We start from the raw sequence: 21,371 nt of genomic DNA on the forward strand, positions 1-21,371 counted from the left end.
TCTAACTAAATTTTCACAATTTTCCACTCCAATATCAACCAACCATGAAAATAAACTTTTCTTGAACCTGTGTCTATTGAATTCTTCCCTAATGTAACTTGGTATTGAATTATAAATTTTTGGTCCCAAATATGTGTAGTTTCTTTGCCCAAATGTAGTGTTCATCCTTGGTACTATTGAATACGTGTTTCTCTGCCTTGTTTGATGGTTATGATCCGCCAGTCTTATGTGTTCGTTGTTTCTCCTCATTCGCGTGATGATAGCCTGGATGTAGAGTTGTCTTACACTCAGTACTTTACTGTCCTTGAAAAGAATGTTCGTGGGGAATTGATTCTCCTTGAAGCCTATTATTTTTAGTATTCGTTTTTGAAGTTTATAGAGAGGTTCAACATGTGTAAAATTCGTAGCTCCCCAGATAATTATGACGTATCTTAAAATTGATTGCACTAAAGAAAAATAAACAGTTTTTAATGTCTCATAGTTGAGGATTTTACGGAGTTGATAGAATTTGTAGAGAAGCTTCCTGATCCGGGTAATTGATAGATTAATGTGCTTGTCCCATTTGAATTTGTTGTCCACTATTGTTCCTAAATATTTTATTTCATTGACTTGTTGAATTGAAGGGCAATCACACGGGTTGTTGGTGCTTCCACAGTGATGCAGGATTATTGAAGAATCCGGTGGTCTCGTCCGTTCTGTCAGAGAAAAGGCTAAAAATTTCGTTTTTGTTGCATTTACTGTAAGCAAATTTTCTCTTAACCATTTATCGACTTTGATCAATTCTTCCTGTGCCAGATTAAAAACTTCCTCCCAGGTGTTTCCTTCAAATAGTATACACGTATCATCAGCAAAAGCTATTACTCTTCCTCTTATCTTATTGAACATAGCTCATTTGCATATGCCAAATACAGAATTGGCCCAAGAACTGTTCCTTGGGGAATCCCAAACTTCATCGTTTCTCTGAACTGAGATGTTCTTCAACTTTGACTTTTTGACGCCGGTCACAGAGGTATGATCTAAACCATGCTAGAGGAACTCCTCTAATTCCCATGGCTTCTAATTTCTTCAGCAGCAAACTGTGATTAACAGTGTCAAAAGCTTTTGCTAGGTCCAGGAACACTGCTGCACATTTTTTGTTATTTTCTAGCTTATCTGTGACAAAATTTGACAATTCTAATACCGCATCTTCTGTACTCCTCCCCTCACGAAAACCAAATTGATTCCTAGATAGTAAGTTGTTTTTTTCCATGTAATTCACAAGACGTTTCTTTACCAGTTTTTCCAAAATCTTAGAAATATTGCTTATAAGTGAAATAGGCCTGTAATTGGTGGCATTTGTTTTGTCGCCTCCTTTATGTAATGGTCTAACACATGTCTCTTTCATAGCTTTTGGAAAAATTCCTTTTGACAGACTTGAATTAAAAATGTGAATTAATGGTTTTACAATTACATTTTTTATCGACTTCAATGTTCTATTATTGATTCCATCAAGTCCTGGAGCACTGTCATTTCGCAAACTACTAATAGCTTCAAGAAGCTCATCTTCAGTTACTGGGTGAAAGTAGATGGAGTGTAGAGTTCTTGTAACAGGTTTATATTGGGATATGATTTGGTCTAGTGGTTTTCTTAAGGAATCTATTATTGTCTCCGCCATTTCTTCACCTACATTTGTGAAAAAGTTATTCATGTGGTTGAGCACAGTTTCTGGATTTTCCTTTAGATTGAAAATCCTATCATCTATTTTAATAGCATTCAATTTCATTTTTGTTTTTGATTTAGAGTCAGTAGCATCTTTGATTACTTTCCACATTTTTTTATTATCCTTTCCAGCTTCATACAATTTCTCTCTATAGTATTGGTCCTTTGTTTCATGAATTAAAGCTGTGAGTGTATTCCTATACCGACGATAGAAGTTGGTTAAGTTAATGTTGTTTGGGTCTTCCTTTCTTCTTTTGTTGAGTAGATTTCTGGTTCTTATTGCTGCTACTATACCTCTGGTGATCCATGGTTTGATGGGTTTGTACTTCTTCTGCCGCCGATGCTGCTTGATATTATTTTGTATATGTTGTCTCAGAGTTGATAAGAAGGTGTCATAAGATGTATCTGGATTATTATCTTCTAAAACATGAATCCACTCCTCATTCAGTAGTTCATTCTTCAAGCTATTAATGTCTATTTTCTCGTTTATTTCATGTGTTCCAGTTTCATTTGCACTATTTCTCGAAATATGTTGCACTCCTAGAATTGTGGTGAAGTGGTCAGTTATTGTTGATTCATAAATGATTGGAAAAAGATTATCTCTGGAGTTGGTAGCAATGTGATCTATGCAAGAAGCAGTTTCTGTTGTAGTTCTGGTTGCTTGTTTAATGCAGAGTCTGAGCCCATGCTCGCTTAGAAGATCGCAGTAGTCATTCAATTGATGATGTGGACGAATTTGAAGGGTGTTAATATTCATGTCTCCGGCACATATGACTTGTTGCCCTCTTAATTCATTCAGGATCGATTCCAAGTCACTCAGGAAATCTGTAATATCATTGAAGGACGGTGATCTGTATATTGCAAGGATGTTCCACTTTTTTTCTGCTGCATCCAATCGAATATGTAGGACATTTGCCTGGTTAATATGTAGCTCAACACATTGTACATTTATACTATCTTTAACATAAACAACTACACCATCATTTTGTAATGGTTGTTTATGGTGGAAAATACATCATATCCTCGAATGGACTGGAGTACAAATTCAGTCCTAATCCAGCACTCGGTTAGAATAATAACATCAAAAGAAAAATTAATGTCGCACAATTGAATCATCAGCTCATCAAAATTCTTCTGATACTCCTTATATTGAGACAGAAGATGCTCAAATCACAAGAACTCAATGCTGCACAAAGTTGTTGACTGTTGTTGATCACTTCATCGTTTATTTCTTCAAAATAATCAAGATCCTCGAAGCTGAACAAATTTGATAAGTTGTTGTTACTCATTATTTAAACTCTCATTAATCCCTTCCATTCTTCTTTCATTCCAGCTTAAGAGAAACTCTTCACTAACATCCTTTAGTTTTCGAATTAGGGTCAGCACTAAATCTTCTTGCCCTGTTGTGATATATCTGAAGGTTTGTGTGTGTCTGCTCATTGCTACTATTACATGTTGTGTGCTGTTATATATTCCAAGTTGTTTTTTATTGTTCCTTATCAGAACTACATTCTTGTGAGTTAAGCCCTGTGCTTCATGAATTGTATGGACTTTAACTGAAGGGTGAAGTTTTGATTGCAGCTCTTCTAGCACTGTTTTCTTCTCGAGCTGAGTGAATGTAAGAATCAGAGTGTTAGGTTCAAGTGGTCCAAGTTCTCCATTTGTTATTGGAGGTCTGACGGATAACAGGACCTCATTTTTCGTACTAATGTCCTGGTAGTAGCTGGAAAGGATGTAGCAGACGTCTATTGGACACCTTCTAGTTACTGTTTGATGGATTCTCTTCTCACAGAGAGATGAAATGTGTGACCATTCAGCTGTTAATTTACTTCTCTCTATGTAAGGTATTTGGTTTGGATCTCCTAGCAGAATAATCTCAGAAGCATCAGCGAGAGATGAGACAAATCCCACGAAACCTGCATGCATTAATACTGCTTCATCTATGAAAACACGTTTGTACTGCTTTTTTGATCCGTTTATTATAAAAGATGAAACTGTTCTATAATCCTGTTTAATTATTCTCTCATATTTATTTTTGTGAATTCTATTCACCTCTTGCCTAATTTCATTTATTCCAGCTCTTGTCTGACACAAAATGAGATCTTTACCTGGTGTATGTTGCTGAAGGATAAAGTGAGTTTTACCACACCCTGGAACTCCATCCATCCAAGTTATTTTTGGCATCTTACAATTTGTGATGTCAACTTTTAGAATATTCTTCAGCAGCTCAGCATTCAGCATGATTTGGGTGTCTCTACTGACTAGAATATACTTTTCCTTAGTTAAGAATGACTTTGTTGTTTCATTGTAGGGTACGTATTTTCCTTCATTTTCTAAACAGAAGCCCATTCGATATGTAGTGGATGTCGGCCACAGGAAAGTCTTAAGTCGATTGTCGTAGATGTTCATCTCGTTTCGCCTTATCTCTTGAATACATGCTGCTGAAGAAGAGATATTACTATTCAGTGATGATAGTACTCCCCTATATAAATCCGCATTCAGAACATCATACTGTTGAATAAAGTTCCTGAGTTCTATCATACTGTTCAAATAAGCATAAAGAATAGAATCATACGGTAGGTATCCTTTTGGACAATCTTCAGAGCCATCGTTTTCATGTGGTACATCCAAGAACTTTAGATTGTTTATTCCTCTGTAATAGAATACATAATTCAGGTTTTTAGTTTTAATTACTAAACTTAAAATGTCCAAGCATGTAAACTCGGAGTCAATATCAAAAGAATCTATTCCAATCGTAATGTTGTATTTATTTATCGATGCATATTCGTCTATTACCAGTAAGAGGTCACGGATACCTAATTGAACCTCATTGTTATTATTTTGCGCTAATATCAATGTCAATGAATTTTTAACAAGATGAAAACGAATTGAGCTATTATTTACGTTCCGTAAATAAACAGTAGGTAAGCTATTGTATTCATCTTGACTCAGCGTTTTCTTCTTGATTGAATGTGCAACGCCTTCTGAAATACGTAAACAATTTTTATTCCAGCGAGCTAATGATAAATTAAAATCTGTATATTGACCAAAGCTGAAAATCAAAGACGTCCTACTTTTCGCTGACTGTTTATTAATTCTGTTTTTTTAATAGATGATAGGAAATCTTGAATATCTATTTTTATATTTGATGCTGTGAATTTATTTGATGATTTTGAGCTGGAAATTCTATTTTTAATCTTTTTAAGCACTTCCATAATTTGTTCGATCAATTGATTGTTGCAATGCTTTCACATAGCTGGGACACTTTAGATAGTTTACTTTGTGGTCTGAGGGTTTATCAGCTCTTTTGCAGTTAAAACATACTGGAGGTTTATCGATTGAAGGGCAGGTTTTGATGTTGTGCCCTGTGATGGAGCAATGACCACAGATATCTTCTTCCTTTTTACAATGTTTTGTGATGTGCCCATAGGCTTGACATTTATAACACCTTTGCACTGCATGATAATCATTAACTCTACATGATGTCATATCTATAAATATTTTTTTCTTATTAATTATTGCTTTCCTAATTTCGGGTTCACATTCTACTACCCAATGCACGGAATCCTTGTTTTTCGGCCCTAATTTGAATGATGGCTTGCAAACTTCTTCAAATTTTTGTTTTTCTATTCCTGAATTGACAAAATTTTTGTTATATATTTCTTCAGTTACCTCTTTGTTAGTGAGATCAGATGGAACATCATAAACAATTATCCTGGGTTTTTTATTTTGGGGCTCAGTTATCTTGATTTGATCATTATTCACAGCTTTATTCTTCAATAATTTCTTTTTGTCCTCTAGAGAATCCAGAACAATGAGTAAACCTCCTCCTCTAACGGGTACTGTCTTTTTTATTTCAATGTTATCCTTTCTCGCGATGTTGGTTTTCAGTGTTCCTTTTATTTTTTCACTGTCTTGTTTCTCATTACCGGTGGAATTTGAGGGTTTAATTAAGACTACCTGTTCTTTTGGACAGGTCATATATCATACAGTTCATATGACATATCATACAGTTGATATGGCGGAAGGTGTGGCTCGTTCATCAATTGGGCTAGTCAGTCGGGTCGAGCGAGGGGTTTGTTACCACTGTCTGAAAAAATGGCTTTTGGTGGCCCTGAAAAAGGACCAAGATTGTTGCTGGTGGCCCTAAAAGGGACCAAGGCAGGCTAGATGTTTAGTAGTCGTCGACTGGCGCGATACCACGCCGCGCGAGGGTCCCGGGCAGGTCCGTCTGGTGCGAGAGCAGGCCGGCAGGGGCTCAAGTCAATGGTTTGCAGTCTCCACTCTGGTTTACCCGGGCTACGGAGAGGGCTGACCGGGTGATCTACTAGCCAGAGGTCGTGCCGAATCTCCGCCGGGAGAACCTCCTCGACCACTTCCTCGTTTAGAAGGGGCCTTCGGTCAAACCCCGGGCAGGCAGGGTCGTAGGCTTCCGCTGCACACACTCCTCTTCTGGATTCGGCGGCCGGCTCGGTTCCTCCTAGGCATCGGCTGGGTTGTAGACAAGGAAGACACCTCAGGTTGCGGTTAGTCTCGCCGTGGTTCCCTCATTGGCCTGCTCGCTGCTCTGCTCCTGGTCTCGGTAGTGGTCTCGGCTGGTAGTGGTCTCTGGTAGTGGTCTCGGCTGGTGGTCTCTTCTGGCTCTTCAGTGGAAGGCTGCTAGTGAGCAAGTGCTATCGAGGGTAGCTGAGTAGCCCCTTTTATTCACAGTCCCCGAGTTCACCTGCGCTGCTATTGGCCGGCGGTGCTCGGCCAATAGAAACGCAGGAACGGGTGGCGGCGACTGAGGTGCACACTGGTGGCGGGTGGGTCAACCACTCATTTGGTTGATGCGTGGCGTGGGGAGCAGAGCAGAGCGGCAGGCTGAAAGGTAGCGAACGCGAGGGAGGTATCAATTCCCCCCCCCCCCGTTTGAGGTAGCCACGGCGAGAATTTATTGATTGCAAAAAACAAGATACAATGTTTACAAAATATACAAAAGTGCCATTGGGCGATAATTTTACAGAAGTGAGACCAGAAGGGTCTCCCCCAACAGGTGGGTTGTGGTCAATAATTACAGAAATAAGACCAGAAGGGTCTCCCCCAACAGGTGGGTTGTTATTCCAAGAGATGTTGCTGGTCGGTGGTTGGAGCCGGGCGTAGTTGAGTCTCGTACACCTTGATGGTCTCGGTCACGGGTGATCCAGTAGACAGCTCCTTGGTTGTGGGCGACCGTATATGGTCCCTTCCATCTGGGTGCTAGGCCCGCGTGGAATTTCTGAGCCTTGTTTGAGAGTTGATGATTCCGTGTGAGCACCTGGTCGCCGATCTGGTAACTAGGCTGTGTCTCGGCTATCGGGTCTCCCTTCCTATTGAGATAATTTTCTTGGTTCAACACGGCTTCGCGTTGGATTGCGGTTAGCGTGTGTAGACGCTGGTTAATATGGTCTTTGTGCGGTTCGAGTTGATTTTCGGGCCAGTGGCTCCATTCCCCTGGCCGTGGAAGGGGTTGGCCAAACAGGATTTGACTGGGGCTGTATCTTGTTGCCGTGTTCTGTCGATTTCACAGGGTGAATAGCACGGATGGTAGTTGGTTCTCCCATTCTTGGTGTTGTTCTTGTAGGCGGATCCGTAGTCCCTTCTTGAGTTCCTGGTTCCTTCTCTCAGTAGGGTTGGCTCGGGGGTGATAAATTGGCGTGGTGTAGTGTAAGACTCCCCATTTGAGGCAGAGTTCGTTCCATAGTTTCCCCGTAAACTGAGTGCCATTGTCAGAGAGTAGGATTTTTGGGTATCCCCATCTGGGAAACAGGTGCGTATCCATCGTGCGGCCAATCGTGTTGGCGTCGCCGTGAGGCAGCGGGTAGGCTTCTATCCACCTGGAGAAAGAATCAGTGATGACCAATATGAATCGATTTCTTCACTTGGAGAGTGGGTAGGGGCCCATCAGATCGAGACATACGGTTTCCCATGGTCTAGTAGACCGTCGCGGTCGTTGCGTAGGTTCGTGATTACGGTTGTACGCTTTTGAGCAGCTACACAGCAGGCAATTTTGTACGTACACGGTTATCTGCGCCTTCATACGGGGCCAAGTGTAGTATGTAGCGATGTTTCGGTAGGTTTCGGCATAGCCTGGATGTCCCATTAGATCATCGTCGTGATAGCGGAACAGTAGCCGGGTGCGAAAGTTGGGCGGTATGACTATTCGCCAACCGTCGCGTGTCTTCTTCTCCCAGAGTCGGTTGTGTAGGCGGTAACTGGTGAGGAATACTTGATCAGTTCCCGGTTGATCCTCCAACGGTCGGGGTTCGATCTCCATCCATCGTTGCACCTGTGCGTTGATCTGGTCGTCTGTGGCCTGTGCTTTCCGAATCTCTTCTAACAGTTCAGTTTCGGTTGCAATGCTTGCTAGCGTTACCCGGGCAGTGTTCTAGGGTGAAGTCAAATTCTTGTAGGAGCAGGGCCCATCGAGTGAGTTTGGCGCGGCTGTCCTTTGCAGTTTGTAACCAGGTAATCACCTTATTGTCGGTACGGAGTATGAATGGCCTGCCTTCCAGGTAAGGGCGATATCGCTTTATTGCCCAGACAACCGCAAGGCACTCTTGTTCGTTACTGTGATACTGTTGTTCCGTGTGGTTCAGCTTGGCACTGGCGTATGCGATCACCTTACGGTCATTGTTCATTTCTTGGTATAGGACAGCCCCTATACCGACCTTGCTGGCGTCTGTCTGTAGGATGAAGGTCTTGGAGAAATCTGGTCGACAGAGTGGTTGGATGTTGGCGGTCAATGCTTGTAGGCGGCGGAAAGCTGTCTCTTCTGTTGGTGACCATTTCCATCGCATCTTCGTGCTAAGTAGTTCAGACAGAGGCGCACAAATGTCAGCGGCGTTGGGTAAAGATTCTCGTAGCCAGCCGACTACTCCGAGAAATTCTTGCAGTTTCTTTCTGGTGGTGGGTGGTTGGGCAGAAGTCACAGCTAGGATAGCCTGCGGTTTTGCTTGGTTGCCCTCGGAGGTGATTATGTGACCGAGGTATTCAAGTTGCTTGCAGCCGATCTGGCATTTTGCTGCTGAGACAGAGAGATTGTATAGATTTAACCGTTCAAACACTTTGGCTAAGTGGAGTAAGTGTTCTTCCCAGGTATCCGAGTACACAATGATGTCGTCGAGATAAGCGTAGCAGAACTTGTCGATGTATCCACTCAGTACCTTGTTCATCATGGATTGGAAGCAGCTGGGTGCATTTTGTAGGCCGAAAGGCATGACCTTAAATTGTAGCTTTTCGCCGTAGGGAGTAGTGAAGGCCGTGTAAGGTCGAGACTGGGGTGCGAGTGGTACCTGCCAGTATCCCATCCGTAGGTCGAGTGAGCTGAATATTTTTGAAGTTCCCAGGCTTCGAATGACGTCCTGTAGGGTCATCTGCGGTGCCGTGGCTGAAACGGTGATGGAATTCAGCCATCGGTAATCGATGCAGAACCGTGATGTGCCGTCCTTCTTGGGGACAACGATGATTGGAGAGTTGTAAGGCAAATCACTGGCTTCTACCAGGTTGCGTTCCTTGAGGGCGGCAACTTCGGACTCGATAATTTGCAGTTTCTCCCGTGAGTATCGGTAAGGCCGCTGGCTGCGTATTTCTGAGCTGTTGAGTTGAATTGTCATGGTGGCGGCCGTGGTGATGGAGGGTGGCATCTGCTCCATGAACAATTTTGCGTGTTGTTGCAGTAATACTGTTAACCGTCAGTGCTGGTCGCTAGGCGTGTCTTCTAGTAACTTGTCAACCAGGTCTCTCCATCTCTACTGAGACTGGTGGTTGCGCTATCCAGAAGATCGTGTCTCACTGCGTCTTGCCGTAGATTAGCCTGTCTTGCTCAAAGTCAAGCACTGCCTTATTCTCCCGAAACCATGGTCGTCCCAAGATGATGTCTTCGCCTAGGTCAGGTAGACCTAGGAAGGGAATATTTTGAATGTGCTGTTGGATCTGGAGTTCCAGATGTCCTTGTATGGCCGTTTCACAGCTAGTGGGACGGTTGGCCAGCAGTACAGGTAGCTTCAGCGGTTGGATCCGTGTACCATGGTCGAGGTGGGCACCTCTCACGAAGTTGTGTGTTGCAGCTGAATCGAGTAGAGCGTGTAGTTGTTTACCTGCGAGGATGACAGGGATCCGGGGTAGAGTCTGTCCATCTATCTGGATCACAGCTAGGTTCGGTGCTTGGCTGGGCGGAGGGCTGGTGATGTGGTTGTTGACTACTGGGGCGGCAGTGTTGGTGACCTTGTCGGTGACTGCGGCCAGGGCAGTGTTGGTGACCTGGTGGCTGACTGCGGCTGGGGCAGTGTTGGTGACCAGCTGGTTAACGGCGGCTGGGTCAGTGTTGGTGACCTAGTGGCTGACTGCAGCTGGGGCAGTGTTGGTGACCTGGTGGCCGACTGCGGCGAGGGCAGTGTTGGTGACTCCGTCCATGACAGCGATCCCAGTAGGTGGCGGGTGCGTGTGGGTCACAGTTGCATGTTCCTCCCCAGGCTGGTGGTCGATGACACGCTCATCGTCGGCTGGTGATGCTGTCCTCTCGCGGGCCAGTAGAGGCGCGGCTGCTGGGTGCTGTGGAGAGTCTCTGTCAGCCGGGAAGAGCAAGGGGTCTTCGGTGACATTGGAAGGAGACTTAGCGACGCTAGCAGGGTCTACGGTGGCGTGACGGGTAGGCGATCGATCCGTTGTGAGTGAGATGGTCATGAGTGATGGCTGGGTGGTTGACGCGCAAGGGTGTGCCGGACGCGGTTGCTGTTGTGAGACGGTGACCCGGGTGACGACTGGTACTGGGTCATTCTTGATAGCAGCCCGTGGAGGTGCGGCTGCTAGGTACCGTGGAGAGTCTCCGTCAGCCGAGAAGAGCGAGGGGTCTTCGGTGACGTTGGAAGGAGGCTTGGTGACGCTGGCAGGATCCACGGTGGCGTGACCAAGGAATGACTGGCTGGCCGGTTCGGTGATGGTTATCGCTTGTAGTTGGGGTGGTGACCTGCGAGGCTGGCGCTGCGGGTCTTGCACCTCATCGTTAGTGTAGTGGACTCCTACTTTCCGTGCTGGAGGGGTGGAGTCCGAGTCTCTCCAGTATCGCCGTTTCCCTGCCGTTTCTTCGCGAGTTCTGGGCAGTCACGATGAAAATGCTTGGCCGGGCAGTAATGACACTGAGGAAGCTGGTTGTAGTTGAACCTCGGCGGCGGCTCTCGATGGGGTGGCCCTGCGGGTGCCGTAGGTTGAGGCGGCTTATATTTTGGTCGACTGTTGAGGTCGGTTTCCAGGTCGTTGGCGATCATGATCAGCTCTTCATAGTTCGTGGGACGAGCAGCTCGAACTAGGGTGCGAAGCTCGGAACTCAGCTGACCGATGAGCAGGGCGATCACCTCGTCTTCAGCCAGGTTGGTTCCTAAGCGCTGCTGTAGTTGGAGCTTCTGACGGATGAATCGCTCCACTGGCTGGTTCGGTTTGTGGGTGGTGCCATAAAATTCCGTGTGAGCGGCTGCGATTTTATGGGCTCCCGAGAAACGGGCCTGAAGTCGGTCACAGAACTGTTCCCAGGTGGTGACGAATTCTCTGTAGTCTCTCCACCAGGTGGCGGTGTCGTCTTGTAGTTGCGCTTTTAGAAGCATGACCCAGGTATAGCTGGGAATGTGGTGACCCTGTAGCAGCTCGGTGCACTGTCACATGAAGGTGATGGGGTCTTCATGGAGCTTGCCGCGGAAGAACGGTAGCAGGGTCGCTATGCTGGTCAGCTGGCTGAGGTTGCCGGTGTAGCTGACGGCTGGAGCCGGTAAGTTGGCCATGTTGCTGGTTGCGGTAGTGGCATGACTAGAGGTTGACGGTGGAGCAGGCAGGTTGACGGTCAGCGCGCTGGGTTGCAGGGTGGTTGGTCGAGCGGGCTCGCTGGTGAAGGCAGGTGGCTGCGTTGCCCCGGTTTCGCTGGTGGAAGCGGGCGGCTGCGTCGTGCTGCTGTCGGTTTGACTGGTGGTCTGTGCAGGCCAGCCGGCGAATGTAGACTCGGTGTGCTGGCTGGTTGACTGCATCGAATCTTCGGTGGTTGTATCTCCACTGTCTCCGGCTCCGGTTCTAGTCGCTACCATGTTCAGGTGTTATGGGCGCCACTGGGAAATTGCCTGTTCCCAGACAGGTATTCTGAATTGAAAGATTCAGAGACACATTTTGTTGAAAGAAAATAAGTTTGAATTTTTTTGTGTGAAAAATTCAAGACATACATTTAGATGAAAAATTTAAGACATACATTTAGTTGAAAATTTAGGTTGACATTTTGTTTGAAATAAAAGTTTTGACAGTGGTAACGGGTTACTGTATCTCCATACAGTGAGTGGCCCCACGTTGGCAGGCGCCAATAATTGATATGGCGGAAGGTGTGGCTCGTTCATCAATTGGGCTAGTCAGTCGGGTCGAGCGAGGGGTTTGTTACCACTGTCTGAAAACATGGCTTTTGGTGGCCCTGAAAAAGGACCAAGATTGTTGCTGGTGGCCCTGAAAGGGACCAAGGCAGGCTAGATGTTTAGTAGTCGTCGACTGGCGCGATACCACGCCGCGCGAGGGTCCCGGGCAGGTCCGTCTGGTGCGTGAGCAGGCCGGCAGGGGCTCAAGTCAATGGTTCGCAGTCTCCACTCTGGTTTACCCGGGCTACGGAGAGGGCTGACCGGGTGATCTACTAGCCAGAGGTAGTGCCGAATCTATGCCGGGAGGACCTCCTCGACCACTTCCTCTTTTAGAAGGGGCCTTCGGTCAAACCCCGGGCAGGCAGGGTCGTAGGCTTCCGCTGCACACACTCCGATGTCGGTTCGGCACCCAACCCGCGCATCCAGAACCGCGCGCGCCAGTTGTTAGGCTGGGGCGCTAAGTCTTGGGGCGCAGCTGGCGCGGTGGTGTACAGCCTCAGCCTCTCCTCCACCTGGCGAAGCCGACATAGGGCCCTCCTTTTCTGGATTCGGCGGCCGGCTCGGTTCCTCCTAGGCATTGGCTGGGTAGTAGACAAGGAAGACACCTCAGGTTGCGGTTAGTCTCGCCGTGGTTCCCTCATTGGCCTGCTCGCTGCTCTGCTCCTGGTCTCGGTAGTGGTCTCGGCTGGTAGTGGTCTCTGGTAGTGGTCTCGGCTGGTGGTCTCTTCTGGCTCTTCAGTGGAAGGCTGCTAGTGAGCAAGTGCTATCGAGGGTAGCTGAGTAGCCCCCTTTTATTCACAGTCCCCGAGTTCACCTGCGCTGCTATTGGCCGGCGGTGCTCGGCCAATAGAAACGCAGGAACGGGTGGCGGCGACTGAGGCGCACCCTGGTGGACTCATTTGGTTGATGCGTGGCGTGGGGAGCAGAGCAGAGCGGCAGGCTGAAAGGTAGCGAACGCGAGGGAGGTATCACAGTCCAACCCAAAAAAACAGAGGCAAAAGGCCTATGGATTCGTAAAAATTTGTAACAACCATAAACAGATATTGAAAATTGAGAGAAATAAATACAAGGAAAAACTATTTTATATTAGTGAAGAAAAATATATTATGAGAAACTAAATATACTGAATACCAGATACTATACTATATACTAGAAACATCTTCAATATGATAAAATAAGAGTGGAATCAAGAAATTACAAATAAAATTCCAAGAATGATGTGAATTGGATGCTGAGAATTACGAATAAGAATAAGACATTAAGCTGCGCTTCCAACCAGCACCGAGCACGCTCCTCCCTCGTACCGCCCTCGTACCGCCCTCGTACCACCATCGAACCACAGTCGCACCGCCCACGCACCCATCATGAACGTTATGGAAAATGTTAGATCTTCTCGCGTTCCCCGGTCGAACCACTGTTGCTCCCCGGTCGATCATCAATCGCTCTGCCGGAGTGACGTTCTGTTGCGGAGCAGAGCGAAAGTCTGTACGCACCTTAACAATAACGCTGAGCTTCACTAAATTAGTGGTTGTGACTTTTTAAAGAAGTTTTATTCAATCTAACAATTTTATGAAAGTCCAATTTGAGCTTTAACTTTGATCAACTTGGATTCTGATGTGGTGAAATTCACTTAAAACTATTAGCCTTGCTTGAATTATTATTATTCTCCAATTATTGTGTTGTATTGGTTCCTTTGACAGTTCTTATTTCTTTCATTCATATGTTTCTTTGATTTTTATTGCAACACTTTGTGTTTCATGACAATAAAGTATTATTGATTGATTGAATGAGAAGCATTGGTGCTATTCTATTGACCGAGCGAAGTGAGGTCTAAGATTCAAGTCGACGGTTTTGCATTTCTCTTTATGTTTATATGTTCCACATTCACGGCGAAACGCGGCAATAGTTTTTCATGAAACTTGGCAGGTATGTTCCTTTTTGAATTTCGCGTCGACGTATTTATAAGGTTTCTTGAAATTCTGCATTTTAAGGATAGTACAAAAGGAAAAAGAGTCTCCTTCGAACGCCAATATTACCGTAAAAATCAGACTATAGAATTATTCATCATAGATCAGCTGTCGAGTGGATTATTAATTGCATGCAATAACGCATGCAATTAATATCTCAATGGAGCTTGTAAAAAATCAGCTGTCGTGTGGACTATCAATTGCATGCGTCATTGCTTGCAACTTTATGCACTATTAATTGCATGCAATGACAAATGCAATATTAATAACTGAAAGTAACATAGTATTTTCTCTCGACCTTTTTTTGCTTTGAACTCGGGCTGACCTGTTGACAGTATGTCCTGAAGGAAATAGGCTTTTGATGTTGGCAATTTTGATACACCAACCCCAACAGCCACTAGCCGTTTTCACACCGATATCTCGCCGACTCGACATACAGAAAGGATTTACTCTGAATTTACTCTGATGGACAGTATAAAGAGGAGGCTGTGGTTTATAGCTGCGCGAGGTCTACTGTTCACAGAACTACTAGTAATGAATGCTGTCAGTTTGAAGTAAATCTCACTTTAGTAGAGCATTTTTATCCTGGTTGCAGATCCCTGATGAGCGACCCCATTTCAGAGCCAGAGTTCTACAGTGGATGCAATCAGGGCGACAACTTTAAGAAGTTGTTGTTTGGTCTGTGCTTCTTCCATGCCTTGATCCAGGAGCGACGGAAGTTCGGGCCGCTCGGTTGGAACATTCCCTACGAGTTCAACGAAACCGATCTGAGGATCAGTGTTCAGCAGCTGCAGATGTTCCTCAATCAGTATGAGGTGCGTGAATTCAGAACATAAAATACTTAATTATTTATGAATTAAAATGTGTATCAATTCATAAGTCATGCTAGGCTGGCCACTAACGGTGAACATGCATGATAAACATGCCTGATACTCTTTATTTTTCTTTTCTACAATGAAGCACAGATCGGGAGAGAAAACTGAGAAAATACCGTGTACTATATCTCTCCCAAATTTAGGTAACATTAAAAGTCCGAAATAAGGTTATTTCTTCTAGATTTTCACAAAATTTTCAGTCTAAAAATATTTATACAACCCATTCTTTTGAATTTAGATGTTCCAAATACAAGAATGATAATTTATAACGTTAAGGGCCGTTTGCACAGTCAAAGATTAAACTCGATTTAATCAGCTGTTGGCTTAAACTCAAAATGAGCGCTGCCTCTGGATCCTACAGAGCTATTTGAACTGTTGTTCAGCAAGGAACCGTTTTTTGAAGGAGTCGTTCTTGAGTCATCTTTCACTCAGTTCACAGTACATAAAAGTCTATCCTGCTTCCTGCAACGTCTCGTGTCGTTCCCGCTCCAAGTTATATTCATGTCGATTCTCCACAAGATTAATCCGCTCCAAGTGTTTGACTACTGTGATACCGCTTCAATATCAACCTGAGACTTATTATTTTTGAGTATAATTCATAAAGACAGTATAGAACTAAGCAAGTTGTGCTCCCGCCTAGTAGTGAGATTCCCGCCTTCATATGAAAGACTTTGTTTTACACCGCCTTGTTGTATTGAACTTGATTTATGTGCTTGAGTAATTCATTTGATCAACTTATTGTTGGTCTGGTCCTCCGATTAAAAGTGTATTCGTTTCAATTTGTGTTCACTCAGTCCAACCTGGCTCCACCAGTAGAAGCTACTAAGTAATTTGTTATTGCGCCCACCTCAGTGGCCGTAACACATGTATTTATTCAAAAATAGATTCGTGAACTACGGTTTTAATAATGATATTTGCCATGTGTCGAATTAAACATAGAAGAGTGGCAAAGGTAGACTAGAAGTTGGAAGGAAGCGTGGACATTCAGAAGGTAACCTATCACTAAGGAATAATTAACGAACCTATTTTTGAATTAATATATGCATTATTTCAACACTTTCAGTTACCTTCTCTGATGCATTCTACCTTCATCGCTCCACAATGTTTTGAGCCGAAGACGATAACGACCATAACATGGTTTTGTTGGAAAAAATTCTAAAAAGATAAATATTAAACTGGCTATCTTTGGTCTAGTGTTAGAATGTTCGGAGCTACTTATAAGTGGCAAAACGTATTACCGTACCTTTCTCATCATTCTACCGTCATGCATGTAAATAAATTGACCTGATAAACTTAATATTAATTGAATAAAAACACACATATGTTGTCAAATTCTACAAAGTTTTATTCGGTACACGACCATGGTTTCGTGACCACACCGGTCACATTTTCAAGTTGACTGTGTAGTCTTTGACAACATTATGTGTGTTTTTATTGAATTATGGAACGGTTCTACAATATTGACAATGACTCAGTCGAATTTTTAAATATTTTATTTCAACTGTTTATTAAATGCAAGTAATAGGATACATGGTTATTTTGTTTTGAAACTATTTAGCTTTTGTCTGTAGTATCATCAATAATTATTATTATTATCATCGCTGCCCCAGCGTTTTTTTTTTTTAATAATTAACTGCCCCAGTTCAATAGTGCTACAACTCAAAAATTATCATTTTTGAGATTTCTACATCATTTTACTCAGCTTTCCTTCCTCTTTCCAGAGCTACACTCAACTAAGTCTAAAAAGATTATACTTCTACATGGGAGAAATCAACATTCCATATGCAATGCACAATTCATAGTAATAATTTGAAACATAAAATTGCCTTTTTCTCAAAACTTGGATTTTTGAGTTGTAGTAGTGTTGAACTAGGCCAGCTATATTATTACTCCATAATATACTATCCACTATATACTTCCATAATCGATTGTATATATCAATATTTGTCTAATATTATCCATTTTTACTATTTAGCCGCATAATGGACCAGAGGTTAGTGACACAATAGTGAATAGTACAATGCATGATTTATCTATTTAATAATTTGATAGTACATATTACTGCTGTTTGTATAGTAGTCCTTTATATATATTTATTAGAATCTTCACATCAAGGAGAAAATATTCATCCACTTTCCAGAACTTTTTTAATCTTATACTGCAGTACGGTACAGTAGAATATACAGGACATCATCGCTACCTTTCCTTCTCATCTAAAAGAATATCATAATGGTGATTGTTTCTTGATCCATTCCGAGCTGCTTTGTATTAACACACTTTTTTATGTATTTGAACATGACATGCAGTCAATTATTAAGTAAATAATAAATTAAAAACTTTTACTGACTGACTGAAGTACTTTCGATCGTCTATAGCGATCATTTTCAATGGACTGTTGAAAATGATCGCTAGACGATCGAAAGTACCTCAGTCAGTCAGTAAAAGTTTTTAATTATTTGCTTAATAATTGACTGCATGTCATGTTCAAATACATATAAAAAGTGTGTTAATATCATAATATATAACATATTTTTTCAAACACTCAGAAACCCTAAATCCATCACTACACAAAATCATCATTGGTCCTCCAATAACCTTTTATTAACCTTTTGGATTTTTCTAGACCATAGATCTTGGAAAGTATCGATTGACTAGAAACCAATCATGTTTGTAAACAAATGAATGGGTCCCTCTAAAAACGGTGCAACTGAAAAATTCCACAATGTGAAACCTCAGTGTTTAGACGTTGGCGGAATGGTCGGGTACGCGACTAGGTGCCACCCCGACTACTTGACACCCCGACTACTTGACACCCCGACTACTTATCAACCCGACTACTTGACACCCCGACTACTTGACACCCCGACTACTTGACACCCCGACTACTTGTCCCCTTTTAAAACCGGTTTTTAGGGGACAAGTAGACGTGAGCCATACCCGTCTACTTGTCTCCTTTCTGAGGAGGTGACAACTAGTCGGGGGGACACCCTGTCGTGAGGGTGCGAGGTGTCAAGTTATCGTTTACGGTCATGAATAGTTGGCAACTCCGGTCCAGTAGGTGTCAAGTAGTCGGGGGGACAACTTGACGGCAATGGCATATTTTTACGAGGGTACAAGTAGTCGTCTACGGTCACGAAAACCTATCCCCTCGACTCCACTCCACAAGAAATCACCATTCCAGCTGGCTCTTCGTTCGAATGTTGAAAATGAAACCTAACTATCAATTTCTATATGAAAAGGCATTAAGATTCCTAATTTTGATATAATAAGATATTTTCAACATCATGTCTTTGTAAGTGAGCCTTTTCAACCATGGTGTAATCAAGAATAAGTATAGAAACAGACTGTATAGAAACAAGTGTATATAAATAATTATTTATCCTCATAGTAATTACCAAATTTCATGTAATACCTCAGTTGATAATCAGACTGATAGCTTCATCTGCCATATCATTGATGGATGAAAATTTCGGCAATGGTATATTTTTACGAGGGTACAAGTAGTCGCCTATGGCCAAACTGACCAGGTGTCAAGTAGTCGGGGTGACAACTAGACGGCTACCCGAATGGTCCCCTGCCTAGTGGTGGCATCTGTGGTTGATGGTACGCACTATTTCATTCATATATAGTGCAAACTATCAAACACAGATGTCACTGCTAGGTGGAGAATCATTCTACCAGCGTTTTTACACTGGAGCGTCACGTTGTGAAATTTTGTCAGTTGCAAAGTTTTTAGAGGGACCCATTCAAATATACTCTTAGTCTCAACTTACACCTACGCGACTCAGGTCGAGAAGAGACTCAACTCTAGGCGAAAGCATGTGTTTTCAAACGGTGACTGACGCGGGGACTAGAATCGACTGGTCTGAGTGTCACCATTTGGAAACCATACTCTCGACTCTAAGTCTCTTCTCGACCTGAGTCGCGTAAGTGTTAGTTGAGCTTTAGACGAAACACTGTTGTATATTGTCAATTTTGTCAATAAATTACACTTTCTATTTGAGCATTGGACTGCAGTTTTGTCGCTTCATTTGCAACATTTTCAATAATAATTATGTACAGTACCTAAAAAGTGGAATTATTAATATCAATTCAAACAGTTTTATGGATTTCCCATGATATTAACAGAGATTCTAAAAATATATTTTTCAAATATTTTCTTGGTTAACCAGCAAACTCTATAGTTTATTCTGAAGTATTTGTAAACTCAGTGACATTATTCAACAGAGTCTTCATTCATCAAGGAGGTCCATAATACCAACTTAGAAAATACTTTTCTAAAGTATTTAGAAAATAAGTGTCATTTTTTTAACAGAGTTTTCATTCATCAAGGAGATCTTTAATGTTAATAGAGACTCCACAAACAATTTTTCCAATAATAATTTCGATTAACTAACAATATCCATGGCTTATTTCAAAGTATTTAAAGTCAGTGACAATAGAGAGTTTTCATTCATTAAGGAGATCCATAACAGATCCGAGATTCTGCGCTTACATCTGCGCTTATGAGTGACATAAACATATTTCTCAGGTTGTAAAAAAGATATCCCCCGGCCTTTTTGCTTTGCGGCAATTGACATATCTGCAGTATCTGCGGCATACGGACTTGCTATCTATGGAAGTACAACCAAGAGTAACCTTGATAAGATACTATTACAACAAAAAAGAGCTCTCAGAATAATAATGAAGTTAAAAAGATTAGACTCAGTAAAACTCGTTTCTCCACGGTTTGGAATCTTGACAATCTATGGGCAATATATTTTTGACGTAGTCATGTACTTTAAAAAATACTCGTCAACAGAATCAAGAAACGAAACACGTGGCTATAACACCAGATTTTGAAGGATCGAGGAGAGGCATAGATTGGATTTCTTTAAGAAAAAACACTTTATATGGGGAGAAAATTTTTCAATATACTTCCTAGAGAGTTGAAAGAAATAGAGGAGGTTGAATACCTACAAGAAAAAATTAAGGAATATTTGGTGGGACTATCCCTATACTCTTTGCAGGAGTATGTCAATTTGGCTGTAAGATTTTAGAATCTTGTTTTTTATCAAAAGTTTTGACTTCTGTATGTGTAAAGGATGATTTTGTGATGATATTAATAAATTCTTGTTTTATTTTGACACTGTTCAGATGTATTTTGTGCATTTTGATGAATAAAGAAATTTTCAATTCAATCTTTCAAATAATTTTTTGTTTATAAATGAGATTGATTATCTATTTTCGTACAGGATGTTCAATACGAAGCTCTCCGCTACCTGACTGGTGAGTGCAACTACGGAGGCAGAGTGACAGATGACTGGGACAGGCGAACACTCACAACTATCCTCAAAAAGTTCTACTGCCCTGAAATTCTGGGATCGGAACGGTTCTACTTTGACGCTTCAGGTGTGTTTTCATATTAGTAAATTTGTTCCAATATCATGACTTAGGCCCGCCGCAAAGTATACCCACGTTAATCCACGAAAAGCAACCCACGCCGTGGGATGTTTTGTAAACCATTGCTATAGAATTATTCATAATCAATCAGCTGACAAGTGGATTATTCATTGCATGTATTACACAGATGTCTGGAGAAGCCTAGCAATGGTTTACAAAACATCCCACGGCGTGGGTTGCTTTTCGTGGATTAGCGTGGGTCTACTTTGCGGCGGGCCTTAGGGTCTCTTCACACTTAGCTACAATACGCGTCCCGTAGCTTTGCCTCGGTGACTTTGAAACGGCATATAGGCAATTTGTGGTTTGCTGGGTAATATTCACGGCTTTGCAAATACATCAGGCTTCAGAGACCCTAGATCGAGGAAGCTCCCTACAGATAGATAGATAGATAGATAGATAGATAGATAGATATCTAGATAGATAGATAGATAGATAGATAGATATTCATTCAACACAGTGCATTTACTATACAAAATTCAGCCTACAAATTGGTCAAATACAAAAATAAATATAGCCTACTAGATTCGACCAACTTCCTTAAGGATCCTCAAATACTCCTGCACCGTGTAGTAGGCTTATTGTCTGTAAGATATTTTTGAAGGTCGGCTTTAAATCTATTAAGAGGAATGCTAGTGGATGCATGCTTTAAATATATAGGGAGCTTATTATAACATTTGCAGCCTGAATAACTAGCTCACCCTCAAAAAGCCTCCTATGCCCTAGGCTTACCCTCCTATGTGGATCTCCTTGAAGGAAACTCACTACTCATAGAGATTCTTCATGAATGAGAGAGTTGCAACGTATCACCAACAATGAAAATAGCACGTTGAACGAATGTCAGATGATAGGCTGTGTTGTGCTGAAAGGACGTAACTCTGAAAAGCTCCTTGAGTATCTTTTCGGATGTAACATGTTGCTTTTAGAAGATACAAAAGAGCATCTGTTGCTTATGGAAAAATACATTGAAGCTCCTTGTGTATCTTTTAGGA

The 21,371-nt window shown here is 42.7% G+C and overlaps 1 protein-coding gene across 1 annotated transcript in view; it reads left to right on the forward strand.

The window, feature by feature from the left end:
* LOC111047953 (dynein heavy chain 7, axonemal) overlaps nucleotides 1–21,371 on the forward strand; it is a 207,161-nt gene that overhangs the window by 162,710 nt on the left and 23,080 nt on the right. Inside the window, exons 58-60 of the mRNA XM_039422913.1 lie at nucleotides 14,661–14,880; nucleotides 16,916–16,933; nucleotides 20,175–20,331. Coding sequence (XP_039278847.1) covers nucleotides 14,661–14,880; nucleotides 16,916–16,933; nucleotides 20,175–20,331 — 395 coding nt within the window. The remainder of the gene's footprint in view (nucleotides 1–14,660; nucleotides 14,881–16,915; nucleotides 16,934–20,174; nucleotides 20,332–21,371) is intronic.

The sequence above is a fragment of the Nilaparvata lugens genome, chromosome 3, assembly GCF_014356525.2.
Source record: "Nilaparvata lugens isolate BPH chromosome 3, ASM1435652v1, whole genome shotgun sequence".
Lineage (NCBI taxonomy): Eukaryota > Metazoa > Arthropoda > Insecta > Hemiptera > Delphacidae > Nilaparvata > Nilaparvata lugens.